This window comes from Balaenoptera ricei, chromosome 3 (assembly GCF_028023285.1).
Source record: "Balaenoptera ricei isolate mBalRic1 chromosome 3, mBalRic1.hap2, whole genome shotgun sequence".
Classification (NCBI taxonomy): Eukaryota; Metazoa; Chordata; class Mammalia; order Artiodactyla; family Balaenopteridae; genus Balaenoptera; species Balaenoptera ricei.
This window is the reverse complement of record NC_082641.1, coordinates 175,264,615-175,289,075: the sequence shown is the minus strand read 5'-3', so window position 1 is coordinate 175,289,075 and position 24,461 is coordinate 175,264,615. Positions and strand designations below refer to the sequence as shown.

Below are 24,461 nucleotides of genomic sequence, written 5' to 3'. Positions count from 1 at the left end.
TACATCTTGGATTCTGGGGGTAGCCTAGGGTTGTAGGCCTGTCTTAGGAGCTGTGGAGGAATCTAGTTGTGCCCCTGGGATCTATGGGGGGCACCCCAGGATTTTGGTGGCATCCCCATGGTTATGGGAATATCCCCTGAGTCCTAAGGCACCCCTGAGGTAATGTTGGGTTCTCTGCACTTCTGGGGGCATCTCAGGAATGCTGTGGAGCTACTGGGGGAGGGGATCTGAGGGATTGTGGAAGCATTCCTGAGGTCTGTAAGGGACCCCAGGATTTGGGGGGGCCCTCACGGAGATCTGTGGGAATGCTCTGTGGCTGTGGGGGATTCTTGGGGTGTTTGGAGGGTCTCTGCATGACTCAGAGATGGTGGGAGTGCCCCAGGAGATTTGGGGGACATCTGAGGAAACATAGTGGTTGTCCTGGGATCTGAAGGGGTTTCTCGTGGACTCTCAGAGCACCTCTGGCATTTGTGGGTACATCCTGGGATTATTGGGGTGCCCCTGGAGTTTGTGGGCATGTTTCAGTAACAATGAGGGGACATCTGGGGAGCTGTGAGAGTGTCCGGTGTCTATGGGAGCCTCTCAGAGCACCTTTGGATTTTGTGGGGGAACCCAGGGATTTGGGGGTACCTCTGGGTTGTGTGAGGACAGCTCAGGGATAGTAGGGGCACTCCTTGGGATTGTGGAGATCTCAGTCTGAGGGACTCTGGGGATGCCCCTGAGGTCTGTGGGACGTCTCAACATCGTGGAAGCTGTGTGTGTGTGAGAGCACCCCAGAGATCTGGGGGCATCCCAGGTGTTTGTAGAGATGCTTCCGGCGATTGTGAGGACGTCAGAGGGACTGCGGGGGGCCCCTGGCGTCTGTGGGGTGTCCCCGCCGCGGCCGCTTGGGGGCCCCTGGCCCGCCCCGCCCCAGGGGCGGCCCCAGCGCGTAGCCGGAAGGGCCGAGGCGGCCGGGAGGGGTGGGGCCCGTGGTCCCGCGGGTAGGGCGGCCGGCCTGCGTGGGCCGCGCGGGGCGGGCGGCGCTGTTCCCCAGCGCCCGCCGAGGCCGGGCCGCTCTGCGGCCCCCCCCCCGCCCCCCGCCAAAGCCATGGCGCGGCCGCGCGGCCTGGGCCGCATACCCGAACTGCAGCTGGAGGTCTTCCCGGCGGCGGCAGCGGCGGCCACCGAGGACGAGGCGTTCCTACCCGAGCCCCCGGCCCCGCGCGCGCCCCGCCGCCCACGATCGCCACCTTCCTCGCCTGTCTTCTTTGCCAGCCCGTCCCCAACTTTCCGCAGGCGCCTTCGGCTTCTCCGCGGCTTTCAGGATTTCGGTCGCCAGGCGTGGGCCGGGTAAGTGCGCGCTGGTGTCTGTGGGTTCGAGTCCCCCCTGGCCATCAGGCGCGCGCCAGGGTCTGGGGTTCGTAGCTGGCTCTGTCAGCCTCACTTTTTTTCTTCCGTCACAGGGCAGCGATAAAAATCAAGTCTGCTCGCCAGGGTTGCCGTGGAGACATCTGATAAGGCATGCAGTAGGCGCTCAATAAACGCTATGTTCCTCCCACTTTCTGTGCAGACCTGAAGCTGCGGTCAGGCTTTGGGGGAGTGAAGCCAACCTGCCATCCAGGGTGATCTGGGGACGTGTGTTCAGTTGTGTTATCCTTAGTCTACAGGCCTGTGAAATGGGGCCAGCGCTGCCCTCTGGGGGTTGCCTTGCCAGGAGGCGCTGGAATATTACCGCGTGCACCGAGCAAGGAGGGCAAATGGAAGTTCCCTTCCTGGCCAGACCCGGGGTGGGCCGCGGGGGCGGGCAGCCTGGGGGTGAGGAGCCTGGAGGCCACATCCGGTCTGGCTTTCCAGTGTCCGTTTATCTTGGAAACAGAGGTTGGCGGTCCGGAGGTAGGCACGGGCTGGCTTCGGGGGCTTCTCCGGAGCCCGGAGAGGTCCTCTGGTTGCCCTTCTCCTCGCTACTCTCCGCGTGCACTTGTTTAGAACCTGAGTCCGGAGACACAGGCTGAGAGAGGGCACTGCAGGGACAGTACGCGGGCCCGCGTCCGGATTTGGGGACGAGATCGGGGCGGGAAGACATAAGGAGGAGGGGTCGAGGCCTCCAATTCTGGGAGGCCCGCGTGGGGTCGGGAAGGGTGTGTGTGGGGGGGGAAATCAGTGCCTGTCTCCGGTTTCTCTCTGTGTCTCTGTCTTCACCTCTGCCTCTCCTGTCTCTGTTACGCCGCCCCCACGCCCCCAACTCCACCTCCGCCGCATCCATCGTCCCTCCCCCGGGTTTTTGTCACCGGACCCCGCACTGCGCCCGCGGGCAAGTCGTTCCCCCCCAGGACGCACGGCGTTCGGAGACCTCCAGCGGGCCCAGCTCGACGTCAGGGAAGGGGTGGAAAAGGCGGGGCCAGGGGAGGGCTCGGAACCCGGGAAACCGGAGCCCGGGGCACCCTCCGAGGCCCGGGGGAAGGGAGGCAGGCGGGAAGTATGCGCAGAGTTCCGCAGGGCCCCCGCAGGAGGAGGCAGGCGCGGAGCCCGCCCAGGCGCTGCGGACGAGGGGACGCCCGAACGCCCGGGGCCGTCCCTGGGGGGAGTCACCGGGAGGGCGGGTGTGGAGGCGGCGCCGGCGGCGGCCGCAGACACCTAGGGCCTGGAGAGCAGTGCGCGCCGCACCACCGTGCAGCCGTCCCCATGCGCGCCCCGACGGTGCTTGGCACTCATGCGCTCCAGTGCAGCACCCCGGGCCCGACCCCGGCCCCCTGCCCTGGCACTGCCCCCCGCGGGCCCTGAGTCCCTGGTCCACTTCTCCTTCAGCGACGAGGACACCTGTTGGTACCCTCCAGGCAGATCTGTCAGGTGGGTGGCCTCCGGCCAGTCCCCTCCTTTGCCACCGGAGGGCTCTGGCTGCTTTGTGTGTGTGTGTGTGTGTGTGTGTGTGTGTGTGTGTGTGTAGGGTGGGGGAGCAATCTGCCTTGCGGGGAGTCCCCAGTGTCTGGTCTGGAGCCTCACCCCCTTCCCTGGCCCTAAACTGTCTGGATGCCACTGAGGGCTTCCTGCAGGTGGTGCCCCCCCAGAATGGGTGCTGGGTCCTGCCCCCTTCCTGCTTACCCAAGATGGGATCCCTTCACCCTCTTTGTGCCCCAAATCTGGGCTTCTGGCATTCACCGTAGCAGCAAATATGGGTGTCCCGCATCACCCGGGCTCCACTCCCGGGCTACTGGCCTCAAGCCACGTCCCTCCGGCCCTGCTCTGCTCAGTGCCTCCAGCCTTACCCTCCCTTCTTCCTTGCTGGGGCTGCCAGGATGAAAACCAAGCTGGGGTGGGGGTGGGGAGGAGGTTCCTGCTGGAACTCCTGGGGGTATTTAGAATCAGCTGGACCGCGCTGAGGCAAAGAAGTGGTCTTTAGGTTCTCAGAATTCTCAGGGTGCTCCAGCCTTGTACCTGCTCCCCTGCACCAGTCCCTTCAGACACCCAGACACGCACATGCTCTCCCACATGGATACACACACTCCACATATGCAGCTACATAGGACACAAACACAGACACACCCACACCCAGGGTAATCGAGGTCACCTGGTGTGTACTGTGCTAGGCATGGGTCTTCTGGCTGATGGGGCCAAAAAGAGAACCCCACAGGTGACCCATGGCCATGGTGACAAACACCACAGAAACCCTGGTCTCACACAGCCTCGCATACACTGCGCTGACCCCAGGAACACACTGTCACTGCAACACACACCCAGGCCCGATTCCCACCTGCACATGGCCACACACAGGAGCTTTCATACCTCATACCCACTGAGGAGTCAGGGCCGCCCACGTGCAGCACAAAGGTACCCTCTCCCAAGGTCATACAGACCACAGACACAGAGATACACAGATTCACACAGGCACCACCAACACCCAGACCCCGCTCACACACACACACGCGTACAAATCCACACAGACAACTCTATGCACACAGGGGCTCCTGAGCGTGCACACACACCCCGACTCACACATACACAGACCCTCCTTGCACACCCAGCCCCAAAAACTGCCGTGTCACCTGGCACCACGCGCCCTCCTGGCAGACACACACCAGCGCCCGCCCCCAACCTCCGTGTGACCTTCACAAAGCAAATGCCAGGCCTTTCCATGAAGCCTGCCTGGCACCTCCTACAAGGCAGTCAGGTGGAGTGGGGCAGGGAGCCCAGGGAGATGCCAGGCCTGCCTGGGGGAGACAGACACCCAGTGATTTACTGGGCAGCCTTGTAGCCTGGCTGCGCTGGTTCAAATCCTTGCTTTACCACTAGCCAAGTTACTCATCCTGTTTGTGCCTCGGTTTCTTTCTCTGGAAAATGGGGCATCAGTACACACCCAGGCATAGCAGAGTGCCTAGCATGTGACATTCAGTAGCAGTTGGCTACTTTCATTGTTATGATCTTTACCAACTGGGATGTGTCCCCTTTCCTGGCCACCCCCCTCCCCTGCTTGTTTCTTTCCCATCGGCCCCTGCAGCAGAACTCACTGAAGCCTGGATCTGCCCCTGGGCTGCACAGTCCTGCAGAGGCCCAATTTGATGCTCTGGGAGCCCAGGTGGGCAGGCCTCGGGGCCCCAGGGGGGTGGAGGCAGGTAGCAACTTCAACTGAGAATGCCATCAAGTGGTCAGCCTGTCCAAAGGGGAGTCTTGGGCAAGTCGTTTCCTTTGTGATGAAGTGTCTGGGTGTGTGGCTGTGATGTCAGTGCCTGTCGACTGCCCTTGACTCTGGTTTGTGGCTTCAGGTCCCATTGGGACATTGCTGGAACAGCCTCTAGCCTGACTTTGGCCACCCTGAGCAGTGGCAGGTCAGGGAGGGGTGAGTCCCCACAGCTCTGGAGTTTGGTTCTGAGGGGTAGCTGAGACCCCCCCCCATACACACACACACACACACACACACACACACACACACAAACACACACACTCAGGCTGCAGTTCAACAGGCCCGATTCTCTCTCCTCTGCCCTTCCACAGCCCAGGGGACATTCGCTCCTGGAAGCACAAACAGCAGGGCCCCAGGGAGCCTCTTCTTCCCATCCTGGCCTCTGGGCTCCTGCTTACGTGAGCTGAGTCCCCTGGGGCTGCAGGATCTGCCCACAAGGCTAGTCGGGCGCCCTCTGGACTTGGGTCTCACCTTCCCCCAACGAACTGTGGCTTCAGTTCCTGGGGCGGGGTTGAGGTCCTCAGTATGGAGCTATGTTCCTCTCCCCTCCACAGGGCCTCTCAGCAGAGCCATAACGTCCACGCTGGGCCTTGGGAGACAGGACATGGTCCGCAGGCAGCAAGGCCACCAACCCCTCGCTGCCTCTCTGCACCTCAGCCTCCTCATTGACCCAGGACGTTAACAGAACCCAACTCACAGAGTTAGTGGGAGACCTCATTGGGTTCACGTGTACAAAGCACTTCGATAGTGCCAGGCACATGGCAGATACTGAATAAGTATCTTGTTATTATTACTATAAACTTAAAGGATCTAACCTGGCACCCAGTACACAGCAGGTGCTCAATAAATGGGCATTATCACCAAAGGCCCAAGCTCATGATCTAAGAGTATTTTCATTCCTGAGTGTTTTTTTTTTTTTTTTGGCTGCGTTTGGTCCTTGTTGCTGCGTGCGGGCTTTCTCTCTAGTTGCGGCGAGCGGGGGCTACTCTTCATTGCAGTGCAGGGGCTTCTCACTGCGGTGGCTTCTCTTGTTGTGGCGCATGGGCTCTAGAGCGCAGGCTCAGTAGTTGTGGCGCACGGGCTTAGTTGCTCCGCGGCATGTGGGATCTTCCCGGACCAGGGCTCGAACCCGTGTCCCCTGCATTGGCAGGCGGATTCTTAACCACTGTGCCACCAGGGAAGTCCCTGAGTGTTTTTTTTTTTTTTTTTAATTTACTTAAAAAAATTAACATAAAGTAAAATTCACCTTGTTTTTGGCTGCGCTGCACAGCTTGTGGGATCTTAGTTCTGTGACCAGGGATCGAACCAGGGCCCTGGCAGTGTAAGCGCAGAGTCCTAACCACTGGACTGCCAGGGAATTCCCAAAATTCAGCCTTTTTAGTATATATTGCATAAGGGTTTTTTTTTAATTGTGGTAAAATATGCATAATAAAATTTACCATTTTAACTTGAGTGTGCAATTCAGTGTCATTAAGTACAACCACATTGTTGTGCAACCATCACCACCATCCATCTCCAGGATTTTTTCATCTTCCTAAGCTGAAACTCTGTCCCCATTAAACACTAACTCCCCATTCCCACTCCCTCAGCCCCTGGCACCCACCATTATACTTTCTGTTTCTATGAATTTGACTCCTCTAGAGACCTCATGTAAGTGGAATTGTACAATATTTGTCCTTTTGTGTCTGGCGTATTTCTTTTAGCGTAATGTTTTCAAGGTTCATTCATGTTGAAACATGCGTCAGAATTTCCTTTCTTTTTAAGGCTGAGTAATATTTTGTTGTATATATATATACCACATTTTCTTTATTCACCCATTAATGGGCATTTGAGTTGTTTCTACCTTTTGGCTGTTGTAAATAATGCTGCTATGAACATTGGTGTACAAGTATCTGTTTGAGTCCTGCCATTCAATTCTTTGGGGTGTATATACTTAGGAGTAGCTTTGCTGGATCACATAGTAATTCTGTATTCAAGTTTTTGAGGAGCTGCCAAACTCTTTTCCGCACTGGCTTCACCATTTTGTATTCCCACCAGCAGTGCACAAGTATTCCAATTCCTCCACATGCTCCCCAATTTTCTTTTTCTTTTTTTAAATAATAGCTATCCTAATGGGTATGCAGTGGTATCTCATTGGGATTTCTTTTTATATAAATTTATTTATATTTGGCTGCGTTGGGTCTTCATTGCTGTGCGCAGGCTTTCTCTAGTTGTGGTGATCGGGGGCTACTCTTCGTTGCAGTGCGCGGGCCTCTCATTGCGGTGGCTTCTCTTATTGTGCAGCATGGGTTCTAGGCGCGTAGGCTTCAGTAGTTGTGGCATGTGGGCTCAGTAGTTGTGGCACACAGGCTTAGTTGCTCTGCGGCATGTGGGATCTTCCCGGATCAGGGATCGAACCCGTGTCTGCTGCACTGGCAGGCGGATTCTTAACCACTGAGCCACCAGGGAAGTCCCTCTCATTGGGGTTTTGATTTGCATTTCCCTAATGACCAATGGTGTTGAGCATCTTCTCATGTGTTTATTGTCCATCTGTATATCTTCTGTGAAGAAACGTTTATTTAAGTGCTTTTCCCACTTTTTTTTTTTTTTTTGGCCACGCACGTGGCTTGTGGGATCTTAGTTCCCCAATAAGGGATCAAACCCAGGCCCTCAGCAGTGAGAGTACGGAGTTCTAACCACTGGACCACCAGGGAATTCCCTCCCACTTTTTAATTGGGTTGTTTGTTTTGTTGTTGTTGTTGTTGTTGAGTTTTAAGAGTTCTTTATATAGTCTAGAACATTAATCCCTTGTCAAATATGTGATTGGCAAAAACATTCTCCCAGGACTTCCCTGGTGGTCCAGTGGTTAAGACTCCACGCTTCCACTGAAGGGTGCACAGGTTCAATCCCTGGTCGGGGAACTAAGATCCTGCATGCCCCGTGGTGCAGGCAAAAACAAGCAAACAAACAAAAACACTATTTAAAAAAATGTTCTCCCATTCTGTGGATTGCCTTTTCACTCCCCGAATAGTGTCTTTTTTTTTTTTTTTAATTTATTCTTTCTTTTTTTTTTTGGCTGCATTGGGTCTTCGTTGCTGCACGCCAGCTTTCTCTAGTTGCGGTGAGCAGGGGCTACTCTTCATTGCGGTGCACGGGCTTCTCACTGCAGTGGCTTCTCATTGCGAAGCACGGGCTCTAGGTGCGCAGGCTTCGGTAGTTGTGGCACGCGGGCTCAGCAGTTGTGGCTCACGGGCTCTAGAGCACAGGCTCAGTAGTTGTGGTGCATGGGCTTAGTTGCTCCGAGGCATGTGGGATCTTCCCAGACCAGGGCTCGAACCCGCGTCCCCTGCATTGGCAGGCGGATCCTTAACCACTGCGCCGCTAGGGAAGCCCCTAAATAGTGTCTTTTGATGCACAAAGGTTTTTAACTTTGATGAATTCCAATTCATTCTTTTGTTGCCTGTACTTTTGATGTCATATCCAAGAAATCACTGCCAAATCCAATGTCATGAAGCTTCTAAGAGTTTTATAGTTTTAGCCCTTATGTTTAGGTCTTTGATCTAGTTGGGGTTAATTTTTGTATATGGTGTAAGCTAAGGTTCCAACTTCATTCTTTTGTAAGTGGATAACCAGTTTTCCCAGCACCATTTGTTAAAAAGACTGTCCTTTCTCCATTGAATGGTCTTGGCTCCCTTGTTGAAAATCATTTGACCGCACGTATGTGAGGGTTTATTTCTGGGCTCTCTGTTCTATTTCATTGGTCTATACATCTGTCTTATACAGTACCACACTGTTTTGATTACTGTGCTTTGTAATAAGTTTTGAAATCAGGAAGTGTGAGTCCCCCAACTTTGTTCTTCTTTTCCAGGGTTGTTTTGGCTCTTCAGGTTCCTTGAGATTTTTTTTTTTTCCTACAAAGAACATTGTTGGGATTTTTTTATTATTATTTTTCATTTATTTATTTATTTTTTGGCTGCATTGGGTCTTCGTTGCTGCACGCGGGCTTTCTTTAGTTGCAGCAAGTGGGGGCTACTCTTCATTGTGGTGTGAGGGCTTCTCATTGCGGTGGCTTCTCTTGTGGTGGAGCACGGGCTCTAGGTGCATGGGCTTCAGTAGTTGTGGTGCTCGGGCTCAGTAGTTGTGGTGCATGGCCTTAGTTGCTCCACGGCATGTGGGATCTTCCCAGACCAGAGATCGAACCTGTGTCCCCTGCATTGGCAGGTGGATTCTTAACCACTGCATCACCTGGGAAGTCCTGAACATTGTTGGGATTTTGATAGAGATGGCATTGAATCTGTAGATTGCTTTGGGTAGTATGGACATCTTGACATTATTAAGTCTTCCAATCCATGAATATGGTATGTCTTTCCATTTATTTGTGTTTTTACTTTCTTTCAGCAATATTTTGTAGTTTTCAGTATACAAAGCTTTTGCCTCCTTGGTTAAGTTTATTCCTAAGTATCTTAATCATTCTGATGCTATGGTAAGTGGAATTGTTTTCATAATATCCTTTTTGGTTTGTTCATTGTTAAGGGCATAGAAAAGCAACTGACTTTTGTGTGTTGATTTTATATCCTGCAACGTTGCTAAATTCATTTATTAGTTGTATGAGTTTTGACACATGTAATCCCCACCACTGGCTTCTTTCTCTTAGCAAAATTCATTTGAGAGTCATCCAAATTATTTTGTGTTTGAGTAGTTAAAAAGGAAACTAGGGCTTCCCTGGTGGCGCAGTGGTTGAGAATCTGCCTGCTAGTGCAGGGGACACGGGTTCGAGCCCTGGTCTGGGAAGATCCCACATGCCACGGAGCAGCTGGGCCCGTGAGCCACAACTACTGAGCCTGCGCATCTGGAGCCTGTGCCCCGCAACGGGAGGGGCCGCGATAGTGAAAGGCCCGCGCACCGCGATGAAGAGCGGTCCCCGCACCGCGATGAAGAGTGGCCCCCGCTTGCCGCAACTAGAGAAAGCCCTCGCACGAACTGAAGACCCAACACAGCCAAAAATAAATAAATAAATAAAGTAGCTATAAAAAAAAAAAAAAAAAAAAAAAAAAAATCCTTTAAAAAGGAAACTGTTTCTTTCTACTTTTGCAGAAAACTTCTGACACGAAATATGTTTGGTTGTTTTCCCCACACCAACCCATTCTCCAATATTCTATGGACACTAACTGGGTGAACTACAGTTTAATTCAATTCTGACACTAACTGGAGTTCGTGCAGATCCCACAGGTTAAGGGCTCAGTCCCACAAGACCTCCCCCACTTCAGATGTCAGTCTCAAATCCAGGTTGTCGCCTGTGCTTTTGGGCGACCAGCTATAAATCAGAGGTACCTACAACCCCCTCCTCTGGTTCGATAATTTGCTAGAACAGTTCACAGAACTCAGGAAACCAGTTTACTTACTAGATTGCTGGGTTGTTTTTTTTTAAATTTATTTTTTGTATTCCCCTCCTGGTTTATTTTAAAAGATACAACTCAGGAACAGCCAGATGGAAGCGATACATAGAAAAAGGAATTGGGGGAGGGACTTGGTGCTTCCCCAGGTACGCCACCTTCCCAGCACCTTGATATGTTCAGCAACCCAGCAGCTCTCCAAACCATGTCATTCAGGGATTTTGATGGTGGCTTCATTATGTAGCCACGATTGACTAAACCATTGGCCATTCCACTGGTGATTAACCCAACCTCCAGTCCTGGTCCCTGAACTGGTCCAGCCCCTCTAATCACATGGTTGGCTCTCCTGGCAACCAGCCCCCATCCGGAGGCTGTCCAGTAGTCCCTAGCAGTCAGTCATCTCGTTAGCATACAAAAAGATACCTATTACTGTGGAGATTTCCAGGGTTTTAGGAACTGTGTGCCAGGAAACCAAGGCTGAGACCAAATATATATATTTATTCTTTCACAGTACTTATGGTCCCCGACTTAATGATAGTTCGACTTATGATTTTTCAACTTCATAATGATGTGAAAGCAATACACATTCAGTAGAAACCGTACCTCAAATTTTTTTTTTTTTCGTACCTCAAATTTTGATATTTTCCTGGGTTAGTAACATGTGGTCTGATTCTCTCTTGTGATCCTGGGCAGTGGCAGCAAGCCGCAGCTCCCAGCCAGCCACGCAATCATGAGGGTAAACAATTGATATACTTAACAACCGTTCTAGACCCATACAACCACTCTGTTTTTCAGTTTCAGTACAGTACTCCATAAATTACATGAGATATTCGGCACTTTATTATAAAATACGCTTTGTGTTAGATGATTTTGCCCAACCGTAGGCTAATGTAAGTGTTCTGAGCATGTTTCAGGTAGGCTAGGCTACACTGCGATGTAGGTAGTTTAGGTGTATTAAATGCGTTTTCAGCTATCGATATTTTCAATTTATGGTGGGTTTATCAGGACATAACCCTGTCATAAGTCAAGGAAGATCTGTAGTTCATGTTTGTGTTTTTGAAATTGCTGAATAGTATTCCATGGCATGGATCTGCTACAGTTTATCCATTCACCAATTGACGCACACTTGATTTGGTTGTTTCTAGTTCTTGGTGACTATGAACAGAACTGCTATAAACATCAGTCAGCAGGTTTTTGAGTAGACGTATGTTTTTATTTACCTTGGGTAAATTTATAGGAGCGGATTTGTTGGCTTGTACAATAAGCGTGTGTTTAATTTCATAAGAAACTGACCAACTGTCTTCCAGAGTGGCCATACCACTTTGCATTCCCATCAGCAATGAATGGGAGTTCCAGTTGCTCTGAATCCTTATCACCACTTGATTTTGTTGTCAGTTTTTGTTTGTTTAGCATCCTAGTAGATGTGAAGTGATAGTCCATGGTTTTAATTTGCATTTGCCTAAGGAGGAATGATGTTTCCTCTGCTGATTTGCCATCTGTTTATCTTCTTTGGTGAACTGACCATACTTTTGCTCATTTTTTCACTGAGTTATTTGTCTTCTTATTACTGAGTTTTCAGAGTTCATTTGTACGCTGGCTACAAGTCCTTTGTCAGATATTTTCTTCCAGTCTATAGCTTGTCTTTTTATTCTCTTGACAGTGTCTTCTGCAGAGCAGTTTTCAATGTTTTTAAAACGTTTTTTGAAGTTTGTTTCTAAAAGAAGTTTGAATTTTTGACTATTTAAAATTTCTGGTTTCTTTCCTAAAATTGGAACATCTGGTTGGTCAGTGTCCCCAGCTCCACTCTGCTTTTTATGTTGGCCGCCTGACCCCTGGAAACATTTGCTCTAATGGGAGGAATGTGCTCTGATGGGGGTCAAGTCAGCAGAGGGCAGCAGTTAACATTTTGGTCTGAGGAATCACAAGACTTTGGTTTGAATTCTGACCCCACCATGACCTTGCTGGGTGACATAGAGCCAATCATTCTCCTCTCTGAACCTTAGTTTCTTCATCTGTAAAATGGAAGCAATAAAGTCCTTCCCCATTCCCTCACCCCAGGACTGGCCTGGAAAAAAGGCTCAATGTATGGAAGTTGATATCACTGTCCTGGCCTAGGAGATTTCGGATTTATTTCTTGGCAGAGGGAACATTCAAATAAAATCTTAGGCTGACATTCAGTAGTAGGACCAGAAAGTGTGTGTGTGTGGGGGGGGGTTCTATTTCTTCCCCCTACCCCCTTGTACCCACCAGAGCATTGCCTGAAGTCGGCTGACCAGTCTACTAACCCCCTCACTTTAAGGGTAACAGACCAGAGAAGGCAGTGACCTGCTTGAAGTCACACAGCATGTCACAAGCACACAGCTCCCCACTCTCATCCTCAAATCTTCATACTGATTGCCTTGCTGAGTTCACTCCCCAAGTGGCATATATGGGACTGATAGACTTACAGTTGCCAATGTTTTTTGAGCTCTTTGTTAGGCACCATTCTGAGCGTTTTGCCTGTGTTAACGCTGGTCACCTGGATGACCTGAGGCAGATGGTGGTTGTTCCCATTTTGTAGGTGAGGAAACTGACATTCCATCTTTCCCTCAAGTTACACAGCTGGGAAGTGGCACAGCCAGCTTTTCCCTGACTCATCCTGAGGGTCTGTCTTGCCAGTGCCACCAGGCTGTGTCCTGTCCTTATGTAGCTGTGTCTATGTCATCTGTCTGTATTTCTGCTCCAGCCACACCAGTTTCCTTGCTGGTCCTCCAACAAAAACCAAATCCTGCCACCGGGCCTTTGCACTTGCTGTTTCCTCACCCTGGAGTACTTTCTCCTACCTCCTGACCTGTGGCCTACTCCTTCTCATCTTTCAGGCCCTGCTCCTGAAAGATATCCTGGAGATATCACTTCCTCAGAGAGGCCTGCCTCAACCATATCAGCAAAAATCACCTCTCCAGTCACCCACCTAGTTTTAATTCTCTGCATGGCAGTCCGTATATTCATTCATTCACTCATACATTGATTCATACGATAGACAGCTGTTGGACATCCACTGCGTGCCAGGCCATGTTCTTGGCCCAAAGTATACAGTAGTGAACAAAGCAGACAAAAGCCCTTGCCCTGCAGAACTTAGTTCTAGAAGGGAAGGCAAACAGTGAAGAGTAAAATATAGAATGTGTCAGGTAAGTAGTATTTATTTTAAGGAAGGGAAATGTGAAATATAAGGGCAGGGGCTGACATTTTAGATGGGTTGGTCAAGAGAGGCCTTCCTGAGGAGGCGACATTTGAGAAGGGGCCTGAAGGAAGTGAAGGAGGAGCCAATGGAGATCTGGGCAAGGGATCTTGCAAAGGCCCTGAGGCAGGAATGTATCTGGAATGTTAAGGAACAGTAAGGAGGCCATTATGGCTAGAGCAGAGTACGTGAGGGGTAGACTGGGAGGTCGTGGGGCAGGGTCTGTGGGCACAGCAAGGACTTTGGCTTTTGCTTTGAGTGAGCTGGGAGCCATAGAAGGTTCTGAGCAGAGGAGCGATGTGACCTGACTCAGGTGTTCACAGGCTCCCTCTGGCCGCTGTAGGAGAGCAGACTGAGGGGCAAAGACAGGAGCCTGGGGACCAGGGCAGAGGCGAATGTACTGGTCCAGGCAAGTGATAAGGTGGGGCTGGCCGAGGAAGGGGTGCAAAGCGGACAGATTCTGAACAAATTTGGTTGATTTGAGGTGCAAAGGAAAGAACAGAGCCAAGGAGGACCCCACGACTTTTGGGGTGTGCGTTGCTGCTAGGTTAACCTGTTGATAGTCTAGCCCTCCCCGTGTCATCTCTGTGAGGGCAGATCATGGTCTGTCTTAGTCCCTGCTGTGTCTCCAGCTCCTGCAACAGGACCTGGCCCACAAAGGCGCTCAGTCACTCATCTCTGTCATTTCCTGTCTCCCATCTCTTCTGGGGTGTCTGTCTCTCTGCCAGGAATTTCCTTGGTCCCCTTATTCCTCTTGACCCACCCCCCAATGCCATCTCAGCCCCCCTGACCCCTCTTCCTGCCCGCCCCTTGCAGCTTGGAGGCGGAGAATGGGCCGACGCCATCGCCAGGCCGCAGCCCCCTGGACTCGCAGGCGAGCCCGGGCCTCGTGCTACACGCTGGGGCGGCCACCAGCCAGCGCCGAGAATCCTTTCTTTACCGCTCAGACAGCGACTATGACATGTCACCCAAGACCATGTCCCGGAACTCGTCGGTCACCAGCGAGGCGTGAGCACCCCCAATCCCTACCCGCCAGCTCTTCCAGGCCTGGCCCCAGCACAAGCTGCCCTTCCCAGCAAGGAGGGGGACACTGCCCAAGTCCCCGTCCACTCGCACACCCGTCCTCCCTAGTGAAAAGTAAACAGCACCCTTCTCCCCTGTCGAGGGCTCAGTCCCTCTGTAGCATGTCCACCCAGTGGCGTATGAGCGCCCACCCTATCTCTGCCCCCTGCCCAGCCACGCTGAACCCCTCCCTCAGGCCCAGCCCGGACTCAAGTCCATATAGTACCCGCCCACCCGACCTGCCCAAGCCCACTCCTACCCCTTGGTTTTTGGGGACCTGGCCCACCTCATCCCGTCTCTCCAGCAAGAAGGGAGCCCCCCCCTGGCCACCACTTCCTTCCAGAGTGTCCACCTTGGCTGACCCCCTTCTTCCTCCCCCACTCCGGGCTTCCCAAAGCCAGCCCCCCTTATCATGACCACCTGTGGAGGTGTGCGCACTCCCGATCTCTTCAGCCCCCTTCGCTCTCACCCGGTCCTCCAGCCCTGCCCCTACCCATCAGGCATCCAGCTCACCTCCCCGCGGCTCCTTCCGGCCCTCCGCGCCCTCCCCGCCGCTGGTCTCCCCAAGCCCAGCCCCTATGGTGTGTTCATCGCCCTCCTTTTGTCTCTGCGCCCACCCACACCCCTGAGCCCTTCTCCCTGCCCGGCCCCCCGCAGCGTGGCCACCCTTGTGAGGTGTAAATGTCCTCCCCCCATCGACCCACAGAGCCCCCTTCGTGCCCACCAGCCTCCCCGGGCCCAGTCCCCCCAGAGTGACCCCCCCCGCAGAGACTTGCTTCCCTGCACCCCAGCCCCTTTCCACCCCAGGCCCTTGGGGGTCCCACTGTGAGGACTCCTGACCTGCCCCTGTCCTTGTAGGCATGCAGAGGACCTCATCGTGACACCGTTCGCCCAGGTAAGACCCCTCCCCTAAGGAGGGAAGGGGCTCTAACCTTACCCCACACTTGGGGACAGGGGCCCAGCCCCCGCTGCCCCTCTGGGTGGACCACTTTCCTCACTGTGGCTCCCCAACCCAGGTGCTGGCCAGTCTCCGGAGCGTTCGCAGCAACTTCTCCCTCCTGACCAATGTACCCATTCCCAGCAACAAGTAAGTGGAGGCTGGGCCCCAATGCCCCATGATCATGAGGCTCAGCACACCTGGGTTCGACTCTCCGTGCTGCTGTGTGACCTCAGGCAGGCACTTGACCTCTCTGAGCCTCTGTTCAGGTGACAGCTCCCTCTGAGCCAGTAAATCATTGTGATTCGAATGCCTAAGACGCAGAAACTTTTATAAATAAAGATGGGGGGGTCTGGACAGAATTCTTGGGTGGCCAGCCGCCCCAGCCTCTGGGCCACTCCTGGCCCTGATGCCAACTTGCTGGGCAAATAGCATCCTGTGGTGCCTCGGTTTCCCCTCCGTAATACGGGAATTTAATAGTGTCTCCATTAGAGAGCTGCTATGAGGAGTTCAGAAGGTGATATATAGAAAGTGCTAGAATATTGCCCAGCACATAGTAAGTGCTCACTAAATAGAAGTAGTTGTTATTATTTGGGGGCAGGGGTGTGGCTGAGAGCTGCTGGTCCCTCTGGGAGTGGGGGGGCAGAGCCATCCTCAAGTTCAAGGAGCTGGGGGGAGGGATGATCAGGGAAGCAGGGACTTCGGAGACACAGGACCTGACCCTACCAGCCGTGTAGTCTTGAGGAAGCCAGTTCACCTCCTGGAGCGTCAGTTTCCTCATCTGTAAAATGGGTTCTTGTGGGGCTCTGTGAGAGGCTGTGGGCAGAGTACATGGCAGCACAGAGAGGGCTCAGAAAAAGGAAAATCAGCACTCTTCACGGACAGGGGGAAGCAGAGATGGGGGAGGACCAGGCTGTTGTTGGAGCCCCATTTCTTTGCAGGCGGTCCCCGCTGGGCGGCCCAAACCCCGTCTGCAAGGCCACACTATCAGGTAACTAAGCCCCGGCGGATGGGAAAGGCCCCTCTTGCTGCCCCAGTGGGGGGCGTCCCTCACCCGGGGAGCCTGTCTCACCCCCCTCTCCCTGCACCCTACTCACCTGGGGGGGCCCCATCACCTCTGGGGGTCTGCATGTGGACCCTCTCAGTCACTGCCCCGGCTGCCCCTTCTCCAGAAGAGACGTGTCAGCAGTTGGCCCGGGAGACGCTGGAGGAGCTCGACTGGTGTCTGGAGCAGCTGGAGACCATGCAGACCTACCGCTCTGTCAGCGAGATGGCGTCCCACAAGGTGTGCAAGGCCTGTGGGGTGGGGCCAACTGCGGGGGCGGGGTTAACTGTGGGGCGTGGCTGGTGGGCGGGGTCAGCCTGTGGCTAGAGCCTATGGGGTGGGGTCAATCCCTGGGCGGACTTTGTAGCGCCTATAGATTCTGACTTTTCCCAGGGCTGGGGGGCCCTGGGGTGTATGTGTGTGCGTGTTTGTATGTGTGCGTGTCCGTAGGCGACCATCTCTCCTGGGGGGTGGGTTGTATGTTTGTATGGTTTATGAATGTGCATCTGTGGCTTTGGGTCTATGTGGCTGTTGATTTGTTGGCTACACATTTGCAGCGCGGGAAGGTGTGTTCCACTAGGATCCAGCAGGAGTGGCGTGCACCTGTGTATCTATGGAGTGTGTATAGGTGTGCACAGCTGATTACACGGGGCTGTAAGTGTGGGGGGCTGTGGCAGAGGGGTGTGTATGTCTAGAGGTGTGAGTTGGTCCAGATGTGAATCTGAGTGTATATCTCCATGTGTTTGTAACTCTGTGTGTGTGTGTGCGCGCTTGCAGGGCTGCGGGAGAGGGTGCAAGGCTTCCATGTACAGCTGTGCAGACTGTGCACTGCACAACTCCAGGGGACACCATTCAGAAAGCAGGCAATGTGAATGACACTTCCTGGAGTTGTGCAGCATGATAGCAGCCCTTGTGGGGGGATGCCTATCAGGAAGTGAATGTGCAGGTAGAGGTGTCTGTGTTGGGGGGTGCATACACCCATGGGTGGAGGTTTGTCTGTGAACATGTGAGTCTGAGGGCGCTTGTGTCCCTGAGGGTGTGTTGAGCATCCGAGAATGTGACCGTGTCTCTGAATGTAGGTCTGTGGGTGTATTTCTGCGATGGGGTGTGTGCGTGTGTGTCTGTGGGTGTGAGTGTGAGTATCCCCTTATGGATTTGTCAGGGCACATATGTGTCTAAGGCCACATGGGTATTTGTGTTTGTTTACAAGTGTGTCTGTGGGTGTGTTGAGTGTGTCTGTAAGTGTGTCCAGTATCTGGGTGTTTATCCCTTAGTGTGTGTCTCCACATCTGAGTGTGAGTCTGCGTTCTTGGAAGGGGTGTGTCTGAAGGCATTTGTATCTCTGTGAGGTCAACTATATACCTATAAATGTGTTGAACAACAGAGTTGGGACTCTGTGTGTGTGTGTGTGTGTGTGTGTGTGTGTGGTCAGCAAAGGACGGAGAGCATTTGGGTGTTGGAGTGTATTCAAGTGCATGAGTGTGTCAAGTGTCTGGCTGTATTGGCGTGGAAGGTGTGTCTGAGTGTGGGTGTGTCTGTGTGGGGAGCATGTGGGTGTGTGTCTTTGTCTCTGGGTGTGTCCCCGGAGGGGGCACGTCCTCTCCAGGGTATGCGTGCCTCCCTGCCTCTGCCCAGCAGCTCCAGCCGGGTCCTGCCCGAGGCCCGTGGGCTCCAATGCCCCTTTAACGCCCCCCCCACCTCCAGCACCACCTGACATCGAGTGCAGCCTGCCAGCGCTGCAGTGAGCACGCACACGCACACACACAGGCGAACACACGGAGCCCAGAGCCTCCGAGGCCTCCTCCTGGGACCCTTACCCTGCCCCCCCACCCCATGGGCAGGGGTCCCTGGCCGCCTCCAGCCGCCACCGCCGGAGTGCCCATCGGGGCCAGGGGCTGGCGGACCATGTAACCAGGTCTGCTGCCGGGAGCGCGGAGGGGAAGGGAGCCCCCAGCCCTGCTGGGCCGGCCCAGGCCCCTCCGCGGCTCCCCCTTCCACTGCCCACCTGCCCAGCACCCTGCCCCCCCGCCCCCCCGCACAGTAGCTGCTAATCCCGGGACTCCCCAAGCCCAGCCTCTGTGTGCGGCAGCCCTGAGCAGGGCTAAGACTCCAAGATGCCCTTGGTGGATTTCTTCTGCGAGACCTGCTCCAAGCCATGGCTGGTGGGCTGGTGGGACCAGGTAGGGGAACTCGGGGTGGAGGATGGGCAGGAGACCCGGCTCTGGTCCTCCCACCTCAGACCCTCCAGCCCCCAGTCTAGGCTTGTGTGTGCAGCTGTGCACGTGTGCGGCCTGGACATGAAGCCTTGTGACTGGGTCTCTGTGTGTGGCCCAGGGCTGGGCGTGGATGGCGGGTGGCTGGGGGTGTGGGTCTTTCTCTGGGTGTGACTGTCAGTGCACACACGTGTGTGTCTGCAGTGGTGGGGGGCTGCCTGACTATATGCTTGTTTGCCTGGGTCAGGGACCAGGGGGTGGCCCTGGCTGAAATCACGTGGCTCCGATTGTGGTGTTGTGTTTGGGGCCATGTTTATGAGCCCAGAGCGGCGTGATTTTTCTGGGGCATGTGACCCTGAGTGTCAGCGACTGCCTTATTGTGTATGCTCCTTGGTTTGTGCGTCTGGGGCTGTGTAGAACTGTGTAATATGGGAGTCTGTGACTCTGTGTGCGGTTGTGTGACTTTGTGGGTCCATCTTGTGTGTATGTGTGTGAGTGTGTGTTTGTGTGTGTGTGTGTGTGTGTGTGTGTGTGTCTGACTCTCTATGTGTGTCCAGGCCTCTGGCAGCACTGGGAGGAAGGAGCGCTCGTCCTGATGTGGGCCATGCGGGCTCACCCTTCCTGCTGAATGTCCCTCTTGCCTCTCTGGACAGAGTCTGCTCCTGCTTTGGGGGTGCTTTGGTGGAGCTTGGGGGTGGGGAGCCGATGCCCTTTCTCCTCATGCACAATGTCACAGCAGATGCTTGTGTGAAGTGCTATGGGGGGACCAGAAGGAGCCCCCAGCCTGGTTCTGGGTATACTCCGTCCATCTGTGCATCTGTCCACCACTCTGAGGTTGGGGGAGAGGGGGCTATGATGGGAACCCCCTCCCCTGGGTGACTGAACTAGGGTTTCCTCAGCTCACTATTCTCCCTGCCCTGGTCAAACCTCTCCACCCAGAACTTCAGGACTACATTCCCTCCTTCCAAACCAGGCTGGGGGCTGGGGGCTGGGACCCCAGGGAGTAGGGTCCCTGTCTGGGAAGACCTGGGCCAGGGGTTGCTCTGGGAAGGCAGGGGTTAAAGGGCCTGCCGGCTGCCCCCCCTTTCCCCAGCTCAGCAGCTGGTTGGAGGGGGAGTTGCTAAGGAGACTCCCATCACCATGGTGATGGGATTCTCCTGACACCCCATTGGCTCCCTGTTAGGTAGGAGCCCCTCCCTTCCACAGGTGCCCCTCTGGCTCCTCCTTGGGGGGAGAAGGAGGGAGTATGGTGAGAGGAGCCCCGCTTCCTCAGACAGGGAGGGGTATGCTGAGTCCTGACTCCCCAAGCCTGGGGACCCCCATCCAGAGCTGGGAGGAGAGGAAGGACTGACCCCTCCCCTCTAGCAGCCTGCTAAGGACTCTGTTGGCTGAGCAGAGAAGTGAGAGGGACTCATGGGTTCTTCAGAAGTTTCTTGAGAGGGCCTGGCCTCACCCCCCCACCCACACCTGCCATGACCCCATCATTCCTTCCTTCTTGCGTCCTTCCCCTTAGTTCAAGAGGATGCTAAACCGTGAACTCACACACCTGTCAGAGATGAGCAGGTCAGGAAACCAGGTCTCAGAGTACATCTCCACCACATTCCTAGGTGAGTGAAGGGCGGCACTTGTGTGTGGGTTATGGGGGGGGGGGGGAAGGCATTGCATAACTGGACTGCAGGGGGCCACCCCAGACCCTGGGTCCTGTTGCCCACATTTGCCCAGGGGACCCTGACTCAACTCCCCAAAGGTCAAAGTCACCACGCTCAAGAGCTCCTATATCGCGATGCCCCCAAATTTAGTGGGACCCCAACTTCTATAGAACACACACATTTAAAAATCTCTCCAAGCTGCAAAGCTCCTCCAAACTCAGGGGAACCCCATTGGAACTCTTAATCTCAAGACCCCAAGAAACTCCCAAACTCAAATAGAATTCCTAAACTTTAAAATGCCTCCAGGCTGAAAAGTCTCCCAAAATTCACTAGAATCTCCAAACTTGGATTTCCGCCCCCCCAAATTCAGAAGACCCCTCAAACTTGAGAGATGTCCGAACTCAGTAGGGTTCTCAAACTTAAGGGAACCCCTGCCCTTAAGAGCCCATAAAAGACCCCTAAACCTTTCCACCAAGCTGAAAAGTCTCCCAAATTCAGTAGAATCCCCAAACTTGGTATGACCCCCCAAATTCAGTAGACCCCCCCAAACTTTAGATACCCAAATTTAATAGGATTCTCCCGCTTAAGAACCTGTAAGTGATTCCCCAAACTTAGGAGAATTTCCTAACTCAGTGGAACCCTGAAGACAGTAGAATACCCCAAATTCATTGGAACCCTCAAGCTCATGGGGATCTCCAACTCATCCTAACCTCATCCTGAACCCAAGAGACCTAGCTGAGGATATCCCCCACAAACTCAGGATAATTTCACCCTCAGAATTTATCACCAAAGGTCCCGGAATTCAGGGTACCCCCCCACCAAGCTGGAAAGAAGGTTTCAGAGTTTCAAACACTCCCGCCAATGGGGGTGTGGTGTGCCTGAGATCCAGCCAATAAGAGCACGGCATGCAAATGAGCTCTCTTAGGCCCTGTCATTGACTGGCGGGCCCCAGGTCACAATGAGTGGCCCTGGCTGGGCTCTGGAAACCCTAAAGAGCTCAGGAAAGGGGCTTCTGGGGCTGGCCCCCAGGCAGGCTGGTGTCCAGGGGGTGGGGGTGGGGGTCCATGGAGCCAGAGACCACCCTTCCCTCCCGCCTCCCAGCGCTGTCCACCTCCACCCGCCTCTGGGTCACCATGGGGGTGTCTTCCCTGCCTGCTGGATAAGGTTCCCTGCCTATCCGAGGCAGGCGGTGGCTCTCTCTAGCATCCCCACCCTGCTTCCTGACTTCCCACGCCACCCCCATGCCAAACTTGGTGATTGGACTGGGGCTACCCCATAGCTCTGGGCTGGCCCCAGGGTCCCCACTCCAGCCCACCACCTCCCAGAAGAGTTCCTACCTCCTCTCTGGTTTCCAGTCCATAAGTAACCAACAGCATGACACCCGGAATAGGTCTGCCCTCCTGGGTGAGACTTCCCAGGGCTTGAGGGGTTGAGGGGGGCGTCTAAGAGCCAGATGAGGGAGCCTCTGTGAGGTTCTCATGCTGGCTTCTCCTCTATCTTCTGCAGACAAGCAGAATGAAGTGGAGATCCCATCACCCGCAATGAAGGATCGAGAAAAACAGCAAGTGCCACGGCAGAGACCTTCCCAGCAGCCTCCGCCGCCTGGGCCACAGTTCCAGCCGATGTCTCAGATCACCGGGGTGAAGAAGCTGATGCATAGCAGCAGCCTGAACGATTCCAGCATCCCCCGCTTTGGGGTGAAGACCGATCAAGAGGAACTCCTGGCCCAAGTGGGTGGGGCCTCAGCGGGGGCTGGGCTGGAGAGGGGCAGGGTTCTCCTGGGGCCCAAAGAAGGACTGGGCTTTGGATCAGCCTGAGATGAGTATTCGGGTGTACCTGCTTTATGAGACTCTCAGGAGAGAGGGCGTGGTCTCAGCTGGTGTCCACAGGGGGCTCTGGAGTATGAACAACAGCACTGAGTTGAGCCCACCTTGAGGCAAGTGTGCTGGCATTTTATACCCTTGTGTCAGTCATGGGCTGGGGGCTGTCCCCAGGGTGGATGGCATCACCCCCTTCACATAGCTCCTGTGGGGGAAGAGCAGATTTTTGACAAGGGGCAGCTGTGAGTCTTTGTAAGCAACAGCCCCAGCAGCTGGGTGATGGGTGCATTGACCAGTGAAGGGAATCTGGGCAGAACCCAAACAGCATCCACTACAGACCAGACCCGGATTTGCCTCCTGGCTTTTCCATGAAATCTTAAGCCAAGGGGCTCCCACATTGATTTGTACAGTGGACTTGATGCAAGCTCAGTGGCTCCCTCAGCTGACATTTATTGTAACCCTCTGCGTGCCAGTACTGGCCAGGGCTATATTCAGTCATTCAGTGTTTATTGAGCACCTACTATGTGGTGGTGCTGTTCTGAATTCTGGGGAGACAGGGAAAATAAGCCCATGTTCCTTTCCTCTCAGCGCCCAAGAGCAGTTTAACTGAGGCTGAGCTGTGCTTTGGGGTCAGCCACGCTGGGTTCACATCCTAGCTTTGCCACTTGTAAGATGCAGGGTCTCGGGTAAGTCATGTCACTGCTCTGAGTTTTAGTTCCGTCACCTGCTATGTGAAATCAAGCGCTTAGTGCAGTGCTTGGTGGATAATACACACTCAGTAGACTCTGGGGTTGCTTTGTTATTTTCTGGCCCAGTAGGACCTGGGCAGTAAATTCTGTACTGCTGAACATGCCACCTACTGGGTGAGCGATAATGGTGCCACTATTCAGACCAGGGTTCTGAACTCCTAGAAAAGAGTCTAGAGGGCCCTGGGCCTTGGGGGCTCCTGACCTCTGGCCTCCATCTCCACCAGGAATTGGAAAATCTGAACAAGTGGGGCCTGAACATCTTTTGCGTGTCGGACTATGCGGGGGGCCGTTCCCTCAGCTGCATCATGTACACGATATTCCAGGTAGGGCGGGCTGAGTGGGGCTGGATGCAAGGGAGGGGGCGGGGCAGGGAGCGGAGGGCCGGTGTGAGGGTCACCGCCCCCTACTCTTGCCCTCAGGAGCGGGACCTGCTGAAAAAGTTCCGCATCCCGGTGGACACGATGGTTACATACATGCTGACCCTGGAGGACCACTACCACCCCGATGTGGCCTACCACAACAGCCTGCACGCGGCTGACGTGCTGCAGTCCACCCACGTGCTGCTGGCCACACCTGCGCTGGATGTGAGCATCGCCTGGCCCCCATGTCTCCCCAGCTGCCCCCCACACTATCCATCTCCAGTCTTCTGTTTACCTCCTCTCTGACCCTGAGTCTCTGACGTCCATCTCTCTCTGACCCCGTTCCTCTCTCTCCTGACTCCCCATCTTTCTCTTTTTTTTTTTTTTCTTATAAATTTATTTATTTATTTTTGGCTGCACTGGGTCTTTGTTGCGCGCAGGCTTTCTCTAGTTGCAGCGAGCGGGGGCTACCCTTCGTTGCGGTGCGCGGGCTTCTCATTGCGGTGGCTTCTCTTGTGGAGCACGGGCTCTAGGCGTGCGGGCTTCAGTAGTTGTGGCTCGCGGGCTCTAGAGCGCAGCCGCAGTAGTTGTGGCGCAAGGGCTTAGTTGCTCCGCGGCATGTGGGATCTTCCCGGACCAGGGCTCGAACCCGTGTCCCCTGCACTGGCAGGCGGATTCTTAACCACTGCGCCACCAGGGAAGCCCTCCCCATCTTTCTTGACTCCCCATCTCTCTCTCATCCAGTCTCTCTGACTCCCCATCTTTCTAACCCGTCTCCCTCTGCCCCCAGGCCGTGTTCACGGACCTGGAGATTCTCGCCGCCCTCTTCGCAGCTTCCATCCATGATGTGGACCACCCTGGCGTCTCCAACCAGTTCCTCATCAACACCAGTGAGTGGCCCGCCACGGGGGCGGGGCCTGCTGGGCTGGAGGCGGGGCCTGCGGTTCCCCTCTTAGCGGGGGCGCGCCCTGGGTGGGTCCTCCCCTCCCCTGACTGCCCGACCCTGCCTGGGCTACAGATTCTGAACTGGCGCTCATGTACAATGACGAGTCGGTGCTGGAGAATCACCACCTGGCCGTGGGCTTCAAGCTGCTGCAGGAAGACAACTGCGACATTTTCCAGAACCTCAGCAAGCGCCAGCGGCAAAGCCTGCGCAAGATGGTCATCGACATGGTGGGCGGGGCGAGGGGCGGGGACAGAGCGGGAATGGTCACCTTTGGGGCAAGGGGGCATTGGGGAGGGCCAGGTCTGAGTCTGGGATAGAAGGGCCCCTAGTGGGGGAGACGGCCTTTGGGAGTGGGTCGTGGCGGCTGATTGTGCGGAGTGAAAACTCCAGAGGCCCTGCCCAGGTCAGTACAGCGGGCGGCCAGGCTTCGACGGC

The 24,461-nt window shown here is 54.5% G+C and overlaps 1 protein-coding gene across 3 annotated transcripts in view; it reads left to right on the top strand.

Moving 5' to 3' along the window:
* Positions 1 to 1,074: 1,074 nt before the first annotated feature.
* PDE4A (phosphodiesterase 4A) overlaps positions 1,075 to 24,461 on the top strand; it is a 28,918-nt gene continuing 5,531 nt past the window's right edge. The window contains exons 1-12 of one of the 3 annotated variants that reach the window (XM_059918438.1): positions 1,075 to 1,332; positions 14,063 to 14,254; positions 15,167 to 15,203; positions 15,325 to 15,395; positions 16,187 to 16,236; positions 16,418 to 16,530; positions 20,017 to 20,110; positions 21,659 to 21,882; positions 22,946 to 23,044; positions 23,141 to 23,305; positions 23,871 to 23,970; positions 24,099 to 24,253. In XM_059918438.1, the coding sequence (XP_059774421.1) occupies positions 1,091 to 1,332; positions 14,063 to 14,254; positions 15,167 to 15,203; positions 15,325 to 15,395; positions 16,187 to 16,236; positions 16,418 to 16,530; positions 20,017 to 20,110; positions 21,659 to 21,882; positions 22,946 to 23,044; positions 23,141 to 23,305; positions 23,871 to 23,970; positions 24,099 to 24,253 (1,542 nt within the window). In that variant the 5' untranslated portion in view covers positions 1,075 to 1,090. Of the gene's footprint in view, positions 1,333 to 1,818; positions 1,876 to 2,451; positions 2,830 to 14,062; positions 14,255 to 15,166; positions 15,204 to 15,324; positions 15,396 to 16,186; positions 16,237 to 16,417; positions 16,531 to 20,016; positions 20,111 to 21,658; positions 21,883 to 22,945; positions 23,045 to 23,140; positions 23,306 to 23,870; positions 23,971 to 24,098; positions 24,254 to 24,461 lie in introns of those variants that run through there. The other 2 variants (XM_059918440.1, XM_059918439.1) reach the window with 2 other exon arrangements.